Raw genomic sequence first — 17,582 nt, 5'->3', positions numbered from 1 at the left:
CCGTAGCGGCGGCTCGACCGGCAATCCATCTCATTGGATTGCGCCATGTTCTCGCTGGGCCCAACCCCAGACGCCGACCGTTCTTCACTAACCGCTCCATGAGTCCCTAGTCCACGAGACAGGGTCCATCCTGGCAGGACCTAGGCCAGCCTTTGGTTCGTTGTGAAATGTGGATGTCTCGTATTACGATTTACGATGTATCTCATGTATGAGATAATGAGAGACACTCGCACGCCCGGAACATAATAATAATAATGATATTAGACGGATTCATGCTGAGGTAGGCGACAAGCGCGAGATTCCGAAGCATCGTATCCGCCATACCGGGTTGAAATAAATATCTAGAGCACCCAGGATGCGGCTACCCGTCGCACAAAGCGAACTCTTCGCACTCTCCTGCTGGTCCTGCATCCATTATTTCATAAACTGTTTCATCGCTGTTCAAGTCGAAGGTCCGCAGGTACACCGTTGAGAACAACAAATTCGACGTAGATTGAAATTAGCCATACATAGTACATTTCGTACCCGAAGACAAGAGTAGGCGCCAAATCATCTGAGACGTCGAGTACGGGAATACTCGAGTAATAATGGCGCTGAATCGCCAGCTCGCCGCTTGAATGTTGACTAGGATCAGTCACTGCACAACAGTCAGAATGCCTGCCGCCACGTGACGGTTAATATCACCAATATCAACCGTCCTCCTCTCTCATATCGACCTAAACGAAACAACAGAATCTGATTGTGGTTGAAGTGGAATGTCCCATCGTCTGGAATCACATTCCTCGAAATAGGTGTGGACGGGCCACCATCGCAGGGTGAACTCTATTGCTTTCGGACGAGTCGATAGGCCTGACGATGCATGATCTTGAGCGTTCATCGCATGAACGACCATATCACACAGCTGATGCTGCGAAACCCATCTACCCTGATACTTGCGTTTTTACCTAGCATTCCATGTAGTGATATACATGCACCAGTTACGGTATCTCCAATCGGAATTCCGACGGTTGAAATTGAGTTTCAAATCCCACAGACAATCGAATTAAAGGATCCTGCAGTTCTGCGCTCTTCCAGCGGCCCGAAGACTGCGGGCTAACTATCCTGATGCTCCATTGAATGGATGATGGATACTTGCACGGTATGACCGAAGATCAGATAGACAGGTATTGCGTTGACTCGTCCGAAACTCCAAACTAACAAATGTTGCGATTGCCAACTCGTATTTGTAAATACCCTGATCGCAACTTGCATGAAAAGTCTCTCCATATGCCCTAGCGTCCTGCATCTCATGGAAGCCGTCAGTCGTGTCCGAAAATCCATGTCAGAATCGAAAGCAATGAGTCGTTCACTGCTCACCTGAGGAAGAAGGAATTGTCGAGGAGGACCAGGCCAACAGAGAAGCTAGACAGCTTCACGTTCAGCCAAACCCTTAATATTCGATATACTTACGTTGCAGCAGCGATTTAGCATTGTTCACCGGTCGGACAATAGAACCTTATCGAGCTCTCCTGTATGGCTATTACCCTAATTCTCCGGCGTCAAGTTTGGAAATAAAACTACCTACCAACTTCAACGGTTCAATCTGTACATGACACCCCAACCGCAAATCTGTACAAGTACCTGTGGTATAACAGAGAACTAATACCGCAACCAACCAATATCTCAACATCTTGCCAGCTCCCCACGCCTGCATCCGAGAGATAAGACGACCTGATACTGGCAGTCTGCTACGGATGCGTCTAACATCAACCACCCTAATCCAACGAAGAACACCCGCAACTCCAAGAATCCAAGTCCTATCGGCCTCCTCCCTCTCAGCAGAGCCCTAAGGTGTGCCACTCGACTTGAGAGGACGCATATCCGGAATAGTCCACGCCTGCCGCTCCTGCAGGCAACACACCCACCTCTTCCAGCACCCTCCTTCAATTCGTCAATCTCTCCCCTCCCTGCTGCCGCCGTCCGCCACCGTTCTGATGAAAATCTGGGGATAGACCCGACCCCATGACCATCGACCAGTTAGGTCGACCAGGCGACCACCATTGCTAGCGGAACCCCTGGTGCACCAAAAATCCCAGTCCCATGTCCAATGTGCATCTGCCGTGACTGAAAGCCAACGGCTGCGTGCGGGTGGTCATGATGGTGGCGAGTGAACCGGGGAATTTTTTGAGGCATAGGTGTTGCCCAAACCTTCCCGGAGTATGACCGCGTGGTTATTTACTGTTACAATAGATTTCTCCTCTAATCTACTCTTGGGAAATTGGGATTGATCGTAAGTTGAGCGGAGGGTATTCATCGGGTACATTTATATGGGAAGCCCCACACAACCCCAGGATTTCCTGGAGAAACACGCAAACGGGTACGGAGCAGGTAGCCACGGAGGCGGACGGACACTCATTAAATAATAGCCGACGACAGGCGAGGTAGCGTCATCAGATAGCTAATAGCAATTAGCATCTGCACTAGACGAACGAATCATTGTACGGAATACGCTGCCGTACCGTGTTAGTCGACCTAATGGAAGACTATTGTCGAAAAGCCAAGCATTATTGCCCATGCGAACTGAAGTGCGCCATCCGAACTGATTTCTTGCAGGAAAATTTGCTTTTCCTGACGATTATTACCGTTCCGCGATATGTACATGTCGACGTCAGCGCCGTGGGGCAGAGGCATTTATTTCTGCCCCTCCATCTGATGACTTGCTGCAATTTTCAACATCAAATGGGGCCTGGAGGCTATCCTCGAATTGCCATGCAGTCGATCATGCATGAGTCAGCAGTCATCATTCACACGTCTAGGTCCCCCCAGAAATGCCACCGTGAGTTTAATTCGGCATCGCCCTGTTGTACTTACCTCGTTGTATTGTAGAGCGTCTTGGACGTCTATTGATCGACGCCAAAATCCTGGGAAGGGGAAAAAGGGTACAATGTTCAGGGTCTGACGTAAGTCCGGGGTTACGTTGGATGTAATATTAGGTACTAGTACCTGTACCGGTACTTTCGTTCTTCATCATGGAGACATTCGGCGCAGATATTATCAGGATGGCCCCCTCTGTATACTGGGGACTACCTGGTTGAACGAGTACCTCGTCTTAAGCCTAAAGGGTAGTGACATGCAAGAATCCGCTTCTGGCTACAGTCTGACTCGTGCATATAACAGCATACGTAGTAGAGGGAATCTTCTTATCTCCGAAGAGGCCGCTTGGCCAGTTTCCAGAATGTTATGCACAGCCCAACGAATGCATTTGTTAGTTTCAGCGATGCCGGAACCAGTGCACCAGAAAACGGGCGAGTTCAACGCGGACGAAGATCGGGGACGACTCCATCCATTGGATCACAGACTCACTGTCCGGTTGCCTCCGCTGTCGTCATCTCACATCTCACATCCTTTATTCTCACCTCTTCAGCTAAGTCCACGCTATAGTCTTCGCCACGCCACTATCGTCGGTTCTCCTGCCACCCGTCATCGGTATCGGATTCCTCATCATCATCTATGGGGTTTTGAAGAGTGTGGTTGAATTGGATTGGCGATCATTAGTGACAGGGGCATGGAGGGGCAGGTGAGGGGCATGGATTTTGCACACCGACGTCGGTAGAAGAGAACGATCTTCGGGTACGTAGCGACGGATTGCCGCATTCTACGCAAACGGCAAGGGGAAAATGGTATGTAGTACGCCTATTGGAGCGGGTCTTGTGCTTTGTTATGAGTTGACTATCTGCTTGGTCAACAGCGTGGTCGTCGAATGGGCTACAGCTTCATCGGGACCACCCTCCTGGTTGCAGCCAGTCTGCTACTATAACGATTGTTTTTTAACAACTTATACGCAATATGCATGGCCTTTTCTGACAAGACCTCTCACTGTTTTACCTAAAACGTATTTTTCGGTGACAAAGCACTATGGTAGCAGGACTGACTACGACTGATGATCCGAAACAGAGGAATTAGTGTACACGCTCTGACGGTGGAACATCTCAGTGTCACGGCTTCGACTTGAAGATCAGTCACATACCAGATTGCATAGAAAACTCTTTCTGGGTCACATATCACCAAGAAAGGAAACCTTCGTCAAGCTTCGACGGAAATCAAACATCGATACGCATGGACATAAAGACGCTGGTGGCGGTACGTCTTGGGGTGCAGACTTGCAGTTCCGAAACGCTGGCTATGCCCGCGGGTTTCCCTTTCGACCAAGCCCTCATTTGCAGTCCTGTGGCATCTCTCATATCCGGGCGACTGACATGGATGGCGAATCTGGGGTGCATACTCCAGGCCGACATACGTCCATGTGCCTGTGATGGATTTCCATTCATCATCTTCTTGATTTCTATTGTCCAATCAACAAAAACATCGCCATCCACCTCTATCAGATCCTGCAGGTATCAGAACTGCATGCAGGTAACCAACTGACAACCTTCGTTTGCTGCAAACGTCCCAGTGTCAGTTCCTGAAGCGTCGCACAAGGCTGGACCTCCCCCCTTCGCTTCCTTTTATCCCGCCTTTTCTTCTAGCCTTGTCTCTTCTGCAAGTGTTAAACATATTATCGGTCTAGAATCGCATACGAGATTTCGCGCTAGTGGGGCCGGCGGTTGTGGACGACCGAAGCCTAAAGTTCCTGAGCCGTCAAGTTGCCTCGGCTTTGGGGATAGCTAGACCGGTTGCTGCATCCCACGATGGCCACGATGGTTTCGTGGCTAGGGGCTTTTCTAAATCGGACCTGGGTGTCGCGTACTGGGACCTTCCGTCAGGGCTGATGTTAATTTGGGCTTCATTTACTGTTCCTGGACTGGTTTTCTTGGGACATTAATAACTGAATGGGTGAGATGACCGGTTCATCTGCACCGGGTAAGTTTCTAGGGCACAAGCAACATCAATCTCGTTGAGTGTGATGGATTCATAATTCTTTCGAAAAGTCTGTTATGTAATGGTATCAAGCGCTGCTCGATATGTTAAGCTGCCAGAGTTCCATTTCCTAGCGAGCGTGTCAGTCTCATACAAATGCCTAGAGTCATCTCCACTTCATCCGTCTATGAGCGTTCTTTCTCTCGCTCATCCAAGATGGCTGCGTAGAAGATTGGACGTTATGACCATCGTACGGTGGGTTCCGGTAGGAAGTGTAATTGCACATGAGTGCCCATCGTCGAAACAGTCTCTCTGCAAGCTCGCCCGTTCGTTTAACATGTAGAACTGTATCTTCGCTTTACTTGCGAAAAGTTACATTTCTTTGAGAAGTGCTCTGCGTGTGGTCATTTCCTGCATTGTCCCGATATCTTCGTCGTCAGTCGACTGAAAGAACTAGGAACCTGCCGAATCAAAATCATCGTGAGTGGTTCGATGTTTCGGGAGCGCGCAAAGCAAAGTGACAACATCTGAAAATCTTGCAGGTCCCATTTTGAGGCAGAGAAGTACTGATCCGTGTCGCTCTTCCTATTTAATATCTGGAAGCTCTTAGTCGTTGAACAATTGACCAATATACCACATTAATTGTCGCAACAATGGCAGACCCTTCTGGGAATAACGACTTACACTGCGGATATGCTTCCTTTCTGGATCCCAACGACATCCAATTCGATGACCTATTCTCGGGCGCCTCAGCGCCTCCTGGTACCGTAGATCCAAACCAGACACAATCAGGCGCTTCCTCACCCTTCTCATCGACTCTGGATGACATTGACTTCACCCTCCCTATCCCCAGTGTCGAACGTTTCGGCACCGAAACAGAAGACTCGAAATCACCTCTCCCGTCCACCTTTACGGATTCAGATCCTATCATCACGGTGACCGCTTCGGAGCATATTCGACTACATGAACAGCGAGCCTTCCTGGCGAGCGCAGCCCCCCACGCCCAACATGCAAAACGACCGCCTTCAGGATCGACTTCTTACGTTTCCGAGCGCCCATTCACAGCTTCGCCCCACGCATCCTCCTTTATTGAGCCTCCCGTCCCCTTTCCGCGTCCAGCCCCGGTGCCATCACACTCGGGCGTCATGACAGTACCGCCTACTCCACAACCGTATTCCCAGTCGATAGGGAGCCCCGCGATGCAGCATGAGCGCGCAATCAGCCTTCCACTAGGAGACGACATGCATGCACACTTCGACATGAGCAACATCCCGTCACTACCTCCGGGCATCTCTCACCAGACGCCCATCTTCAGTCGCGATGGTGAATACATCGGGGATGCCGCGACGCATCTAAGACATCGGAGGAGACGGCCCGGAGCGAAGAGGTCGGGAGGAAGCACCCTCACTTCGGCGCCACGAGGCCCATCGACGCATCAAAACCCGATAAAACATGGCCCACAGCCGCCGATTGACTACAATCCAGAGCTTAGGAGACACCAAAAGGGGTACGGACGATGGCACCCATACGAATCAACAAGCTCAGGGCGCCTAGATCTCGACTCCAGTCGTGACAGTACCCCGGCTCTTCACAGAGATGCAAATATGGACGAAATCTTTGATTTTCTATCAGCGGGCAACCCTACGGAGGCCTCGAGTGTTACATCGGCGGGCGCCATAGGGTCCGCAAAGGGTTCGAGCTCGAAAGCGCAGCGGGACGATGGCCAGCCCAAAGGCAAGAAGTCAGGGACCCATGTTCTGAAGGTGGACGCGATGGAGAGCCGGTATATCATTCGCAGTTTGGCTCGGCTGTTAGAGGAAGGGGCAGATTCGATAGATAGATTAAGGTCAATAGACGGGGAATTGGAGACAACAGCAGCAGTTTTAATACTATTTGACGTGGAGAAGGGAATGATTGAGAAAGTCATGGCGAACAACGACGGGTGCTCTGATACCAAGGAAGATATCAATGAAGGCGAAGCATGAGAGCACAGGAATCGGGAAATATTTTAATATAGACACATAGAATATGATCAGACGACCATAGGATTGCATTGGGACAAAATTAACAGCAAACGACATGCACCCCAAGTAGGACTAAACCATCTCAAGGGATACTCCAGATTTTCCCATCACTTGAAGAAGCTGAAGTTGCACAAGTGAATAATAGTGATAAGTGATCAGTGATCAGTGGACAGTGAATCAGTGGACAGTGAATGTGATGAAGATGCGATGCGCACAGACCACATTTGATATTCACAACGACGACTTCCCAGAAACTCCATCGACTTCGCCATAACCACGCTGCAACTATCGTAGAAATATCGCTTGAACTACACCGAAAGAATGTCATCGTCAGACAAGATCAACGAGCTTCTCGCAAAGCCAAAGAATGAACTGACGTACGTCCTCCCACCAAACCTCAAAATCCAAATCCATGACACTGACGTCCTGCAGAGAATACGAAGTCAGCCAAGTCGAAGAATATGAGTTCTCCCACGGCCCCCTCTCCCTCCTCCGATCCGCAGTTTTAAACCACTCCCAAGTCCTTATCTCCCTCCGGAACAACCGCAAGCTGCTCGCGCGGATAAAGGCGTTCGACCGCCACATGAACATGATCCTGGAGAACGTCAAGGAGATGTGGACGGAGACCCCCCGACTGTCGAGCGGGAAGCCGGGACGGCCAGTGAACAAAGATCGGTTTATCAGCAAGCTGTAAGGATGGATCTTTCCTCGCGTCCGGACTGGAGAACTAACGCGTGACGCCGCAGGTTCCTACGAGGCGATAACGTCATTCTGGTGGTGCATGCTGGTTGAGCGGGAGTCGTTGTGGCATCGGAGATATGACGAGGCTTAATCAAAAGATGATTTTGAAAGGTCGGGGCGAGGGTCGGGACAATGGCGTCTACGGATCAGGGACGCCGACGGCGCTTGGGTGGTGGACCTGGAATGCACCAATTGTTAGGTTGCGATACCCCTCAAACATACGCAACACCTGCATGGAGAGGGGATGAGTCTGCGACGAGGAAGCCGTAGCTGGCAGTTGGGCTTGAGGCTTGAGGGACATGGCGTGTAAATGAACACGTTAGCTACCGGATAAGACGTTTTACTGATATGAATGCTTCTAACTAGCTCTACAATTCCCGTGGCTTTCTATGTATGTCCAGCCGTCCAGCAGCGGTTAAATTCTGGCCGTTCCAAGTCTCGGGCTTTGAATTGTGCTTTTGTAATGCAATGTGCCTGTCTCAACCGTTCTGGTATGCTTCGTTGTCGCCCCGGAGGTTAACAACGAGCTTCCTATGAAACTATCCTTGGTCATACAGGTGTCATTCATTCATGGTATCCAGCTATGATGCTAAACCTATCTAGCCATCCAAGAGGTCTCACCCAAATCGGTTCCTGTCATCTAAAATCTAAAATCATGACGTCTAATATCTCCCCATGGCCATCGGCATACCCATCCCTATCCCCATCCTCCGCACAGGGCTCGATCCACCGCCGACACTGCTGCCAGTAGCACTATACCCACTATCCCTCTCATCCGGGTCATCAAAATCAATATCAAACACCTCCACCTTCTTCACCGCCGGCACCTCCTCCTCCTCCTCCTCAAACCCCCCCTCATCCCCCTCATCCCCCGTGTCCTCCCCCTCCTCCTCCTTCTTCCCATCCCACCCCTTCTGCACTGCCCCCCGCACATTCCACCTTAGCGCGCCCTCCAAGCTACTAAACCAATCCCGCTCCGTCCGCCCCACCGTCGGGAACGGCCACCGTGACGCCTCCACCGTCACGTAGTCGCCGGGCCGCAGCTCCACGCGGTTCTTGCCGTCAAACGCAACGTAGGCGCCCGCGCGGCTGCCCCGCGGCACAGCGACCTTGAGCAGCATCGAGTCGGAGAGGACCATGGGGCGGAAGGAGAGGGTGTGCGGGCAGATCGGCGTGAGGAGGATGGCCGGGATATCGGGGGAAACGAGGCTGCCGCCGGCGCTGAGGGAGTAGGCGGTGCTGCCGGTTGGGGTGGAGAGGAGGAGACCGTCAGCTTGGATGATAGTGAGGAGGTCTTGTTCGGGTGCGGATTTCGAGGAGGAAGACGATGATGATGCAGAGGAGGTGGTGGAGGAGGTGTCGTTGGTGGACGGCTGGAGGGAGTAGAGTTCAAGGTTGGAAACGTAGGGACTCGGGCCGCGGTCGATGACGAGTTCGTTCAGTACTTCGAATTGCTCGGCTTCGACGGGCTCCGGGACAGGACGGCGACGACGACGGCCTTTGCTGGTATGTGCTATGTCCGCTTGATGCGAGGAGGCAGTGGACGAGCGGGATATGGCGGGGCTGCGATATACAGTGCAGGTAAAGCGCATACGAAGATTGACCCGCATCCCCGCGTCGCCCATGATCGGGTCCAGCCCCTTCTTGTACTCCGCGAAATCGAAGTTGGTAAGGAAGCCTAGCGACCCAAGATTGAAAGAGAGGATCGGAGGGACGATGCGCTGGAAGAGCCACGACGTGAAGAGCACCGTGCCGTCGCCGCCTAGGGTCAACACCAAGTCGAACTTTTCCGGCTGCGTCCAGCACATCTCCGGCGTCCAATACCGGAGCATGTTCCCCTCGACGAACCGCGGGTCTTTCGCAAGCAAGCTGTCCGCATCGAAGCGCTTGCTTCTCCGTAGCTTCGCATCCACATACACGACCACACCGACCGCGTTGCCATACCGCGGCGTGCTCATCAACCACTCCGTCAGTTCGCGCGTCTTATACACCAGATCATTATCCCGTGCCTTTGTCACGATCATCACCGTGCGCACCGCGCGCTTGATCGGCCGCCGCTGCAGCTGCCGGCTGACCTCCCGCACCCCCGTCGCGGTTCGCACGAGGCGCGAATGTGAGAGCGGCGCGTCCGCACTGATCTCCTCGAGGACCCGGTCGATGTTGACAATGCTGTCGAACCGCTTGTGGAAAAAGCAGGGAGATCGCAACGCGGCGAGTTGGTCGGATTGGTTGGCGGTGGCGGACAGAGCGGAGGGGGTGGGGTCAATGGTTAGGTCGGAAAGGGCTTGGGAGAGGCGGCGGTCGCGGTGGTTGGTAGTCGGAGGAGCGGAGGGATCCGCATGGTCTTGACGGGCGTGGAAGGTAGAGACGGGGGGCGTCGTAGGGTTCTCCATGAGGAGATTATGGATATTGGTTCTATAAGAGGCGGGTTGCGAAGGCGGTTGTCGGCAGGCAAGAACCTTGAGGAGGGTTTGCTTCGGGATCGAGTCAATGGAATATGTCATGCGATGATTCCGGTGTGGTGCTAGTGCAGCTGGAGGGTGTTCCGTCTTTCCTGGTAATGATTGGCTTCGATTGACTGGAATCTTGTCATCATTCGCGATTGTTCGCGAAGGCAAGGGAGTGGCTCTCGGTGTGGAGTCGCAGCTCCGATCCACGAATATGGGAGCAGAACCGTCGATTGTCCCCGAAGAATCTTGAAAAGATATCGGGTCGATTAGTATGGATGCTCTCTGAGCAACATTTTGACTTCTGCCGGGGCCTCGCCGGGGGAGTCCGTTGCTATTATTAATATCTCCGACGGTGGATGTCGAAGCGGGATTTGGGGGAACGCGGAGATCGGATTCGGCTTTCTCTGGTTTCCCCGAGTCCCAATGTCCGTGGTTCTTAGCGGAAGGATTATTCCTGCAACTAGGCAAGTGACATGGTCTGTCTTCCTGGGTATTCTGCACGACCATGACGCCGCTTATGAAGCCCAAGGATGCCGCTTAGGCGATCGTGAGGGAGCGAGAAGGCGTCACCGCGTCTGTCTGAGTTTGGGGGAGGAGGCCTCGGGCGACTCGATTATTGATCAGCCCCAATTTGCTTTATTAAGCAATTGATGTTATTCCATTGATGTTATTCCATTGATGTTATTGATCCATGGGTGAGACAATCACAAGGTCTTGATATTGTAATGGATGGTGAAAGAGTCTCGGTCCAACTGTGGAGGACGGAATGGTCGGGAAGCTAAAGCAATGTGATTGTGATGAGCGGAGGGGTGGCGGGGTTCGCGGTTAAAGAGGCTGGCTCTTTTCGACAACAGTGGACGCAATATTAATATTCAATCGTGCTAAGGGATACCAAGAAAGGAATGTGATAGAGGTGGCTGACAAGAAATAGGTATTATGTTCACAACCAACCGGAACCAAGGAAATGAGTACGAAATGGGAGCTAACAATCCCAACGCTCTCCAGGAGCAACTCCGCCAGTTCAAGGAGTGTGATGATATTGGCTGAGTGATGCTCTTGACCTTCACAGTATCTCCAGCGACAACTAGGGTACTTATTTCTTTTACATCATCTTTCGTACGGCTGCTCCCGCACTTTCTGTCAGCCGAACCTTGAGGATGGAGATGGCTGGTTGGGCTGTGACTTTTTTTGAGTCTCCAAACTTTCCACGTCTCATACATCTCCACTTCTCCTGTCTCGACGCGGCTTGATGGCGGCATCGCCAGGATTGCATGCCATAATTAGTATGTAAGCCAGGTACTGAAATCGAGAGGCAACGAGAGCAAGCCATGGTGGTGCGGAAATGGTCTGGTGAGATGAGACTTGATTCCTCGGGTTTGTGATAACAAGTCCATTTTCATCCCCCTTCAATATCATTTCTCTTCTTTCAGACTGCTCTACTCTCCCTCCATCTCCCTGATCCTCGCCTCCAGAACTGTTACAATTGGCCTCAGATGTGCCTCCCCTCTAACGACGAGTCCTCCACCAGAGTAGGAAATGTGATATCAAGGTCAAAGTCAATTTCAAGTCAGCTTCATGCAACACTTGCTTTCCACCCGTCAGTCCAAGTGTGTCGCGAAATGCTTCAGAGCCAGGCAACTTATCTCTACCCCTATTGGGCTTCATCGTTTTGGTTCTATGTTCTGACAATACTGACATGCTGGTGAAACTTCCCATCGCATTAGTATACGGTAACACGACCGTCCCTGTTATTCCTGTCAAATTAACGTTGTCTTCAAGCCACTTGGACAATACATCTTAGGGCTCTGATACGGAGTTATATCAATCTTTCCGGGTTTTTCCGAGTACCGACCTAGTCAAACCGATCTATTCGTCATTGGAAACAAGCGTCCGGCTTCCAATATCAGTTCACTGCTAAGTGTGATGTCCTTGCTACCACCGCTCCGGCCACTCCTAGGGGATAATGGCTACGATAGGGCGGCTACTGTGGATGCTCACATTGATGCCAGGGGTGGAGAAGATGTGTCAAAAACCAACGAATACCACATACGTCTAAGGGTGATCGCTTTGTGGTCTATTGGGATTTCCAACAAGATGATACTGTAGACAGCGAGGTTATGAGAGGGAGAGAAAGCTGCCTTCCGGCAACGCTGTACAGCAAAAGCTAGAGTGGAGGAGTGAAGCTTATGGAGTTGGCATCCGCTCCGGTATATATTTAAGCATTTCGGGGGGGAATTATTTCAGACTGGTGAAGTTGATCAACCATGCGTATGAACTGGTGATATATGATGTCTTCAAACGAAGGCAGCAGCTCAGCATGAGAATATTCTTATCGAATCAAACCCTGAAAGCTCAAGGAGTACGGTATTAATGAAAATAGAGAATATAATTTGAATAATAACACTAATAAATGTAGCACTTTAGGTATTGTTATAAAAGGGAAGTGTGATTAAGGCATTAAAAGACAAAGGCGAGGCAAGATTCGATGCCCTCTGTGACTCTGTCGCAGACACTAACTAGCCTAAATCGGTAACGATAGACGTCAAGCTTCGTATGCCGCCGTGTGGATTACATAAATGATCCAACAACTGGTGAACGCAGTATTTACGTTTTCTGCCCTTTAACTCAATCTGCGAAGTCTAAGGAAATGATAAGAATCCGAGACTGGGTGTAGATTCTTCGATCCCGGTCCTTTCTTGAAGAGGGAACCTACTGTCATCCCTAGACCGACAACAATCAACATTCGCAGTACTCGCCTCAGGCATTCGATTTGCCGAAATAATTTATCCTGCTTCCTAGTTGAACGAGATCGTAACGGAATTTTGTATCAGCCGACCTGAGTACGTGGGTTAGGATCTCACCTCGAGATATTGTCAAGAGCAAGGGATTAAGAGGACGTCATGGCTCCAACATCATCAGAGCCCATCTCCATTCAATCCTTTGCCACAACCCAGCTCGCCTTACTCGACCGGGAGATTGATCTTGAGAAATCAGAAACATCCGCACTCCTATCCCAGTCGAGCCCGAAATTCCTACAGCGTATCGGACTGGCTATCCTCAACTTGCAGGTGACCAACCAGCGGACCGGCTTCGGTGGTAAGACCGTCCTTGAACTCGGATTAGATACCGCTGTGGGAGGCACATCAGGAAAGAGCAGTGGGAGGAACTTGGGTAGCAAAGGGCAAGACAATGCTGTGCGGGGTGGGAAGTCATCCAGCGGTGGAAAGAAATCCCGAGGTGGAGGGAAATCCGGGGGAAGCACCAAAGGAGGCCCATCCAACGCTGCATCGGTAGCCGACGATAGCGATGGTGGCGAGTTACCGGAACACTCATTACGAACGGGAGACATTGTTGCAGTCCAGACTCAGCCGACTGGGTCGGCGAAGAAGAAGGAAAAGGCGGAGCTGCGCGAGGAAGGCGTGGAAGGCGTGGTGATGAGGGTCTCGGCGAGGGGCATATCGATCGCCTGTTCCAAAGAAGAGGTGGAGATGCCCGGTGGGAGATTATGGGTGTAAGTTGATATGGACTCCGGCGATACCTTGACATACACTTGGAACGACACTGATGAGACGCAGAGTGAAGTTGGCGAATGATGTCGTGTGGAAACGGTATGCTATGATGGTCCATCGACTGAAATTGTTCGACCTAACGATATCAGAATGACCAAGGCGATGACCTATCTACAGTCTCTCCAATCTTCGTCATACACATCCTTGATGCTAGCGTTATTTAGTCACGTCCCGCCTACTATCCCTTCCCCTTCTTCTATTACCTCAATATCAACCATCGAATGGCAATCGCCTAACCTGAACGAATCCCAAAAACGTGCGGTAGTCTTTGCACTTGCTGCGCCGACGATGGCACTCATCCATGGTCCACCTGGAACCGGGAAGACCACAACGCTCGTGGAATTCATCCTTCAGCATTATAAACGAAATTCGGATTCTCGAATCCTACTCTGCGGCCCAAGCAACTTGAGCGTGGATAATCTGATCGAACGACTTGCACCATCTAGGATCCCCCTAATTCGACTGGGTCATCCAGCTCGACTGCTTCCATCCGTTCTGAATCACTCTTTGGATGTCCTCACTCGTACATCGGACGCTGGAGCATTGGTTCAAGATATTCGAAAAGAAATGGATGACTTGCAAGGCAAGATTCGCAAGACCAAAGGCCGAAAAGAAAGAAAAGAGGTCTACGGAGAGCTCCGAGACTTGCGGAAAGAGTTTAGAGCGAGGGAGAAGGGTTGCGTAAGAGGGCTTGTAGAAGGTGCTAAGGTTGTCTGCGCGACGCTCCATGGCGCTGGAGGGTCGCTGTTGAGGGATGTAAAGGAGCGATTTGACTTGGTTGTAATCGACGAAGCTAGCCAAGCTTTGGAGGCCCAGGCGTGGTAAGTACTTTACTTCGACCGCTGGAATGGAAGAAGAGCAGAACTGCGAGCTAACTCGTCCAGGGTGGCCCTGATGAGTGCGAAAAAGGTCATCCTTGCTGGTGACCACCTTCAACTTCCTCCGGTAGTGAAGTCAGTCAACTCGAAGACACAGTCAACTTCCAAGGAAATGAAGAACAACAGTGAGCAGAAGGGAGATGGCGAGATTATCAAAGGGATGACATTGGAAACCTCCATATTCGATCGTCTCCTTGAACTACACGGGCCGAAAGTCAAACGGATGCTCACGGTCCAATATCGGATGCATGAGAAGATCATGCAATTCCCATCTCAGGAGCTATACGACGCTCAACTTACCGCTGATGAGAGCGTACGACTGCGATTGCTGAAAGACTTGCCCTATGCAGTCCAATCCACTGAAGACACGACACAGCCGCTCGTGTTCTACGACACGCAAGGAGGCGACTTCCCGGAGCGAGCAGACGAAGAAGACGAAGACCAGAAATCCAAACTGAGCATAAGCGAAAGTAAAAGCAACGAAATTGAAGCTGCACTAGTGTTCTCCCATGTCAAGGCCCTGGTCGATGCAGGAGTTAGAGCTGACGACATTGCGGTTATTACTCCGTACAACGCTCAGGTAAGTCTCATGAAGCTGGTGCCCCGCGCTTTTGAGAATGAAGCTGATACGGATTTACCTCCGGGACACGAGGTGGGACTACCTCCTAGCAACATGGAGTGACAACGTGCATTATCGCCATCCGTACCTGCGTCTCATCGCCTAGCGTTTGTAACACGTCATGCCTCCTTGCTTGCTGCGAGTGCATCCTGATACCTCGATCATGTCCCGGAGAAATTTCGGTTCCTTTGTAGCTTGCCATACTGTCTCAAGCGATCAAAAGCGAATACCCCGGCATCGAACTCGGCAGCGTTGACGGGTTCCAAGGGCGAGAAAAAGAAGCGGTCATCGTGAGCCTGGTTCGAAGTAACGACAAGGGGGAAGTTGGATTCCTGGGCGAGAAGCGGAGATTAAACGGTGAGATCCGGAAATATTCCATGCAAAGCAAGCTTGCAAGCATTATTTTACTGATTCTGGAAATTGACAGTTGCCATGACACGAGCAAAGCGACATCTTTGTGTTGTTGGCGACTCAGAAACGGTGCAAAAGTAAGTTCACTCGGCCCATTGCGAACCACGCTGGACGGTACCTTGCATGGCAATCGCTTCAAAGCACCAAAGTGGGAAACTCGACCGATGCATACAATGCTAATGGATTCGCAGAGGCAGCAAGTTTCTCAAGTCGTGGATGGGTTTCTTAGAGGAGCATGCAGATCTGCGATTTCCAAACGTCGGTGACCTGTCATAACTCATAAGAAGCCCGAATATCTGAGATAGTCGACAACATGAGACAATGGGTCTGCAACGTGGACGAACCATAACTCCGAGAGTGGATTTCATTATTGTTGAGGCTCTTCATGGAGAGATATTTGGCCGAGGGAAATGTTCATGAATCTAGACCGCCCGGCTAACATCGAGTCAGTTAAAGATGGCCAAACAGCCAGTGTCAGCCACCCAAGGGCTAAGCCCAAGAGGCAAGTGTACATAGAATCACCATTCTTCCCTGCTGCGGCACAGGATTTAAATCTTATCATCATTGCAGCGTCACAGTATGGCGTGTTTTCCAAGAATGGAGAACCGAGAAAGCCATTGAAACGATATTCACCAGGAACAGTTGCGCTGTGAGGTGGTGTTGGCTGGCGAGTGCCTGAATGGTGTGTGACAGTGTGAGGGAACAGGGCGATCGTCGGATGAGATTGGTTAGTAGCGGGCAGGAAGTTGGCGCCATCCGCAACTTGCATGAGCGATTTGATATTGGGACCCCCTTCAGCCACTAGAGTCCCGTATTCCACCAGCAACCCAGTATCCAGCAATCAGCATGTTTTATATCGGAATCGTTGAACAAATCGAGTGGAAGGGCCGAGCCGTGGTGTCATGGGACGATGAAAAGGAGAAGGTGGATGGTGGTCGTATCCACGATTCCACGCTACCACTTCTGCGTTTCTACACCGACAGTTGAAGGGCCGTCCTTGAATCCTAATGCAACCATAATGGATACAGAACGTCGCATGCTACCGAATTGGCTTTTCTTCGCCGGCGACCTTCGTGGTTCGTACATCGGCAAGGAACCGTCCATCCTAAGCTTATTGGCCCTGAGTCTATCTCTGACCTACGTCTGGTGCTATACCGAACTGAGCATTTGCTTGCTGGGGCTGCATGCATATCTCAGGTCCATCAATCATATCACAGTTCACACGGATGTAGTTGTGCCGATAAACAATGATGGAGTGTTAATAATCATTTCCAGCCTCAAATGTGCCCTCTTTCTTGGGAACTTGATATTGAACCTCTAAACCCTAAGGTGAGCCGGTACTCGCAGACTTCGGATTTACCCACCGTTCGGATCTATCCATAAAGATTTGCACCGATCCTGTCTCGTCGACTCCATAAACCAATTACGAAGGCTCTGAGTCTCCATGTCGGATGCTGGATTCAATATTGGTAGATTGTGGCTCGATAGTTCGTGGAGGTGGCCAGACCACCCGCTACCCCTGATTCCTACCAACCTTGAAAAGTTGAAACCTCTCTCTAGTCTCCACAGTCCACTCCCTTCGTCTTCCCTCATGCTCCACCGAGAATGAGATAGGGCCACGAGTATTCGGGCATGCGCCCGGATGGCATAATCCCATCGTTAAGTTGGTTTAGAAAAAAGACGCGCATGCAATCGAGCTCGTACCCTAATGTACAATCCCTATCCGACAAGCATGGTTATTTGGTCACGAGTTCACGACGAACGGAATGAATCCCGTTTGCCCTCACCCAAGATTCCAAGCAATAAGTTTGATTTACAAGACGGACTAGAGATACTGAATAACTGAAACAATATTAGCAAGGGCTTTGCATATCAAGTGGACCGGCTTGATTGGAAGTGCGGCTGCAAGTCTCCGCTGATTGCTGCACGTAAAACTCTATTAAACGTCTTTTTTGACGCTGTTCTGCCGAATGCTAGACTCCTGGAGGATCCATCCTTAATCCAGGCGCATTAATCCTTACAACATCCACCTGTTCTTCGAAACCACCTCAATA

General features: G+C 50.9%; 5 protein-coding genes across 5 annotated transcripts; 3 read left to right on the top strand and 2 right to left on the bottom strand.

Moving 5' to 3' along the window:
• The first annotated feature begins 5,468 nt into the window (after window positions 1-5,468).
• Window positions 5,469-6,870, top strand: P152DRAFT_455862 (uncharacterized protein). Its single transcript, XM_033678881.1, has one exon. The coding sequence runs from the start codon at window positions 5,490-5,492 to the stop codon at window positions 6,819-6,821; it is 1,332 nt and encodes a 443-aa protein (XP_033536457.1). The 5' UTR covers window positions 5,469-5,489; the 3' UTR covers window positions 6,822-6,870.
• Window positions 6,871-7,161: 291 nt separating this feature from the next.
• On the top strand, window positions 7,162-8,082 carry P152DRAFT_455861 (small nuclear ribonucleo protein Sm D2). The gene is made up of 3 exons (XM_033678880.1): window positions 7,162-7,237; window positions 7,293-7,550; window positions 7,607-8,082. The coding sequence occupies exons 1-3, from the start codon at window positions 7,182-7,184 to the stop codon at window positions 7,650-7,652; spliced, it is 360 nt and encodes a 119-aa protein (XP_033536456.1). The 5' UTR covers window positions 7,162-7,181; the 3' UTR covers window positions 7,653-8,082.
• An 18-nt stretch (window positions 8,083-8,100) lies between these two features.
• On the bottom strand, window positions 8,101-10,745 carry P152DRAFT_234413 (ATP-NAD kinase). The gene is made up of 2 exons (XM_033674578.1): window positions 8,541-10,745; window positions 8,101-8,410 (listed from the first exon to the last, which is right to left on the bottom strand). The coding sequence occupies exons 1-2, from the start codon at window positions 10,556-10,558 to the stop codon at window positions 8,299-8,301; spliced, it is 2,130 nt and encodes a 709-aa protein (XP_033536455.1). The 5' UTR covers window positions 10,559-10,745; the 3' UTR covers window positions 8,101-8,298.
• Window positions 10,746-12,838: 2,093 nt separating this feature from the next.
• On the top strand, window positions 12,839-16,121 carry P152DRAFT_234312 (P-loop containing nucleoside triphosphate hydrolase protein). The gene is made up of 7 exons (XM_033674577.1): window positions 12,839-13,562; window positions 13,627-13,659; window positions 13,710-14,441; window positions 14,505-15,078; window positions 15,312-15,474; window positions 15,545-15,605; window positions 15,720-16,121. The coding sequence occupies exons 1-7, from the start codon at window positions 12,952-12,954 to the stop codon at window positions 15,802-15,804; spliced, it is 2,259 nt and encodes a 752-aa protein (XP_033536454.1). The 5' UTR covers window positions 12,839-12,951; the 3' UTR covers window positions 15,805-16,121.
• Window positions 15,552-16,385, bottom strand: P152DRAFT_455859 (uncharacterized protein). The gene has a single exon (XM_033678879.1). The coding sequence runs from the start codon at window positions 16,295-16,297 to the stop codon at window positions 15,896-15,898; it is 402 nt and encodes a 133-aa protein (XP_033536453.1). The 5' UTR covers window positions 16,298-16,385; the 3' UTR covers window positions 15,552-15,895.
• Window positions 16,386-17,582: the final 1,197 nt, after the last annotated feature.

The sequence above is a fragment of the Eremomyces bilateralis genome (genome assembly GCF_010015585.1).
Source record: "Eremomyces bilateralis CBS 781.70 unplaced genomic scaffold P152scaffold_4, whole genome shotgun sequence".
NCBI classification, from domain to species: domain Eukaryota; kingdom Fungi; phylum Ascomycota; class Dothideomycetes; order Eremomycetales; family Eremomycetaceae; genus Eremomyces; species Eremomyces bilateralis.
This window is presented reverse-complemented; position numbering and strand designations above follow the sequence as displayed.

Bases quoted from the DNA above. Each gene is read 5' to 3' on its own strand.
- P152DRAFT_455862 (XM_033678881.1), top strand. From the start codon at position 5,490: ATGGCAGACCCTTCTGGGAATAACGACTTACACTGCGGATATGCTTCC.
- P152DRAFT_455861 (XM_033678880.1), top strand. From the start codon at position 7,182: ATGTCATCGTCAGACAAGATCAACGAGCTTCTCGCAAAGCCAAAGAAT. The intron at 7,238-7,292 runs GTACGTCCTCCC...GACGTCCTGCAG, and splicing joins AAGCCAAAGAATGAACTGAC to AGAATACGAAGTCAGCCAAG. The intron at 7,551-7,606 runs GTAAGGATGGAT...GTGACGCCGCAG, and splicing joins GATCGGTTTATCAGCAAGCT to GTTCCTACGAGGCGATAACG.
- P152DRAFT_234413 (XM_033674578.1), bottom strand. From the start codon at position 10,558: ATGGTCGTGCAGAATACCCAGGAAGACAGACCATGTCACTTGCCTAGT. The intron at 8,411-8,540 runs GTGGAATGTGCG...GCGGTGAAGAAG, and splicing joins AGCTTGGAGGGCGCGCTAAG to GTGGAGGTGTTTGATATTGA.
- P152DRAFT_234312 (XM_033674577.1), top strand. From the start codon at position 12,952: ATGGCTCCAACATCATCAGAGCCCATCTCCATTCAATCCTTTGCCACA. The intron at 13,563-13,626 runs GTAAGTTGATAT...GATGAGACGCAG, and splicing joins CCCGGTGGGAGATTATGGGT to AGTGAAGTTGGCGAATGATG. The intron at 14,442-14,504 runs GTAAGTACTTTA...TAACTCGTCCAG, and splicing joins GCTTTGGAGGCCCAGGCGTG to GGTGGCCCTGATGAGTGCGA.
- P152DRAFT_455859 (XM_033678879.1), bottom strand. From the start codon at position 16,297: ATGCAAGTTGCGGATGGCGCCAACTTCCTGCCCGCTACTAACCAATCT.